The following is a 3,948-nucleotide window of genomic DNA, read 5'->3' as shown; positions in this document are numbered from 1 at the left end:
AGGCCACGAAGAAGGCCAGTGGCAAAGCTACAAATCGAGGTTAGAAGACTTTTCAAGCCCGCCACACCTCTCGGTTCCCACCTTTTTAAAGACAGAATGCAGCAGATATTTAGCAACAGTTGTGCTATGATGGTGTTCACTATCAAAAAGGTGAATGATCACATGACTGATTTTGCATATTTTTGCCACTAAGCATGTGTGTCTGTTGATGCACTGGAATTTGTAAGCAGAAAGCCCATGAGTATTTGCAGGAACAGATTTATGTACAATTACGCAGCAAGAGTCCATTGTTATAAACTGTAACTGAATAGTGAATGTTTGTGACTATTTAATTTGGGGTAGATTAAGTGTTCAGAATTGTGGTTATAAATTTTGGATTTTCAGGAATACTCAGGCACTGTCTCTTAATAAAAGAATCTCATATATGTTCCACTTAGCATCATTTCATTAATTCTGTTCAGTTTTCAAGTCACTCAGAAGAAACTGAACCATCATGATCTTTAATAAGGCTGCGCAAAACTTTGGTAGCCAATTTGATTCGGAGGAGATCCGGCCTGATTTGGTGGCCGAATCTCCAAATTGAATCAGGACACCCATTAAAAGATCCAAATCGAATTGAAAGCCTCTGAATCGATTCGGCGCCAATTTGGAGATTCGTCCATAAAGTAAACAGACAGCAGTCCTCTACCACACTGGACACAGCTGCTTCCAGCTGGTAAGTCTGTTGTGATGGGCAGAGGGGGGAGGAAAGGGGCATGAGGTGGGGGGCAGATCAATGCCCCCACAGCGAGGGAGGGATTGGGGCTGGGACAAGCTGTCCAGCTGGGGTAAAGGGGCGGGAGTCTCCTGATACCACATGCCATTGGTCTGGGAGGGCATGGGAGCAGGTGTGTGCCCCCAGATCTGTGCGGGGCAGGCTTGGCCGGGCAGTGCTCCAGGAGGCTAGCTCCAGCTGTCTGCTGCCAGGCTGTGCTCTGTGGCGAAGGTGGGGCCTGGGCTGTGCTCCTGGCACCTAGCCCCAGCCGCGGTCCAGAGTGCAGCCCTGGCTCCAGCCACCCCACAGAGCGCAGTGAAGTAGGGGCTATGGGGGGGCTGCAGCAACCCTAAAATTCCCCACAGCCCCTGCCGCTGGCCCCTCCCCGATTCAGGTCCACGCGCCCACCCCAATGCACTGCTGCTGCTTGCCCAGCCGGGGCATGGTGGGGTGAAGCCGCGGCTTGTCCAGGAGGCACAGGGAAGCTGCACGCCACTTGTCTGAGGCAGTGCAGTGGCACAGCCCTGCGCCTCCCTGCCCCGGCTGGGCGAGCAGTGGGAAGGCAGTGCCTTCTGCCTGGAGCAAGCTGCATCTGCACTGTGCGCCCCCCCAGCTGGACTGCAGTGGCAGGGAAGAGCCCCTGCTCCCAGCACCCTCTGCCCAAAGCGAGCCACGTCTCTATCATGCTCCCTCCCCTCCTGGCTGGGCAGGCAGCAGCAGGGCATAGCCCCTGCTCCCAGTGCTGCCATGCCCACATCCTGCACTCCCCCTGCCCCGACTGGGCAGCTTGTCCCAGCCGCAATCCCCACCTTGCTGTGGGGACACTGATCTGCATGCCCCCCACCCCTCCCCTTCTTTCCTGCCTCTGCCCACCACAACAAACTTATCAGCTGGAGGCAGCTGTGTCCAGCATGGTCGAAGACTGCTGCCTGTTCAGTCTATGGTTGAATCCCCGAATTGGCGCCAAATCTTTGGATCTGATTCAGCTGAACTGAATCAGGACAATGACTCGAATCACCGAATCAAATCACTGTCCCTCTGAGTTGGCCGAATCCAAATCAAATACCTGCCGCTTTGCACAGGCTTAATCTTTAAGCAGACATCCTCACTTTTGCTTATTTAAGCAAGCATCATTTAAACAGTAGAAAAGAAAATGGCTACAAGGCTACTGAAAATATTATGACAGTGATAAAGATTACTTTGATCCTTTTCTCCATGGTGCTCTTCCACTCTTTTTGTACGAGGTGCATCTCATCAGCATCTTCATCAAATACATCCTCGCTGGGCCTGCTGACTGCAGCTCGTACCCAGGACATGGTAGCAGAAGCTCCTAGGAACACCACACGTACAGTAAGATGCCAAACAGATCTTCCACCCCAGCGCTGTCAGAACCCCAGGCAGGAAGGGCAGGTTTTTGAGGAAAACTAACCTCAGAAACCAGTGATCCCAATTTCAGGTTTATTTTCACATTGCATCAAGATGCCATCGTCTGTCAAAGTGAGCATGGCAGATTGTGTCAAAGAAAACTACCTTGTGCATCTCAATTTATTGGCTTTTGCCAGCACTCACCCCCTCTGCAGCTCCTCTGAAACAACACCCGAGTCCTCAATACTATTTGGACCCGTTTTGGGGACCAAGACACCACACCTCAAGCTCCAATCCTGCCAAGACTGGTGCCCTTAACTTGGTGCGCAATAAGTAGCCCGACTGACTTCACGGTGATGGACAGTTATATTTAACTGAATCGCGGCAGGCCGGGTGCTCGGCTCCTAACGAGTTTTACCCTGAGGAGTTTCCTAGCGGTGTCATCAAGCGGAACCCGGCGGCTTCCGGGGACTTCTGGCTGGAGGGACCACACTCAAGCCCCGCCCCTTTCCCGGGCCGGCGGAAACAGCACGCGAAGGGGGCGGGGCCTACGAGTTCGGCCCCGCCCCCTGCTCCGAGGTGCGCGCGCGCAGCGGCACTCACGTGGGGCCGGTCGAGGCGCGCGCGTCTCCGTCTCTTCCGGGGGGGCGGGGCCGAGAGCAGGTTGGGCTCCGCTGCGCGAGGAGGGCGGGGCCTCCCAGCCCCCAGGGGGAAGCCAGCACCCTGCCGTGGGGAGCGCCGCGCCGGGCGGGGCCCGGAGGAGGGGTAGGGGCAGGAGCTGGAGTGGCAGTTGCACCCCACAAGTGCCGGCCCTGCTCGGGGGAGGGCGCCGCTGCTTGCAGCCTGCAGCCTGCCAGGTCCTGGGCTGCGAATGGCGGCCACGTCTCGAGCCCCAGGCCTGAGGGAGCTGCATGCGCGCTTCGGGGGGAGGGGCTGGGGCAGCACAGGCCGGCTCCTGCGCCGCCCTTCGCCTGGACGCGCTGTCTGCCACGACCCAGAGGGTCCCCCAGCCCCCTCTACTCTCCGCACCAAACCCCGGGCAGGGATATTCAGGGGCGGGGCAGAAGGAGGCGGATGTGACGTGTACGTAGGTCAGCGGGGAGGAGGCGGGGCAGGCACCTGCCAAGCTGTGCCCACCCCACTCGTATGAGGGAGGTAGTGGCTGTAGAAAGGTTTTTTTTGGGGACAGTGTACCCGCTATAGATCCCGAGTGGATGGTAAAGACTCCCTGCAGTTCTGACCTAACCCCAAAAGGTGGGATTTTAGATTTTCTCCCTGTCTTCAGTGTCTCTATGCTACCTCTAGGCAGCTGGAGCATGCTGGCCGTTTTGGATCACATACTGAGATGCCAGCATCTCTACATGCATCGTATGGGGAGCACCTAGATGCCCAGCACAGAAGTCTAGATTTCTCTCAGGTTGTGCTGCCCGACTTTCAAGCACTTCTGTCTTTCACTGAGCCAAGTGCCAAACCACTTAGCAGTGGAATAATAGTACAGCTAGATTTTCAAAAAGATATCATGGTCTCAAAACTTACTTTAAAATCCCTTTGAACTGGCCACAGGTCCTCATCATCTTGGCACCTTCTCTGTATCCCTGATTGAAACCCTGCTGGAGTGCATGTTCTTTTCCAGCCTCAACTCCATCTCTGTAGCCTTCCTGTAAGGAAGGTGACAAGAAAGGAAGTTACTCGTGGAAATAATTACAACTCCCAAGTCAAGTATTTTACAAGCACTGTGAAAGCGCAAGCCTAGAGAAGCATTCAGTTTTTCAGAAGTTCGCTTTCTAATTTGACTAGATGTATGCAGTTCTTGCCAAGTAGAAAAGAGA

General features: G+C 54.8%; 1 protein-coding gene across 1 annotated transcript in view; it reads right to left on the bottom strand.

Moving 5' to 3' along the window:
* The window catches only part of YAE1D1 (Yae1 domain containing 1), a gene marked incomplete at its 5' end in the record, with an annotated part of 6,932 nt that extends 3,140 nt beyond the window's left edge, over positions 1-3,792 (bottom strand). The window contains one exon of the mRNA XM_019535223.1: positions 3,656-3,792. Coding sequence (XP_019390768.1) covers positions 3,656-3,792 — 137 coding nt within the window. The remainder of the gene's footprint in view (positions 1-3,655) is intronic.
* Between the last annotated feature and the right edge of the window lie 156 nt (positions 3,793-3,948).

The sequence above is a fragment of the Crocodylus porosus genome, unplaced genomic scaffold, assembly GCF_001723895.1.
Source record: "Crocodylus porosus isolate Cpor-Errol unplaced genomic scaffold, CroPor_comp1, whole genome shotgun sequence".
NCBI lineage: Eukaryota > Metazoa > Chordata > Crocodylia > Crocodylidae > Crocodylus > Crocodylus porosus.
Note: the sequence above shows the minus strand (reverse complement) of the source record. Positions and strands in the feature narration are given on the sequence as shown.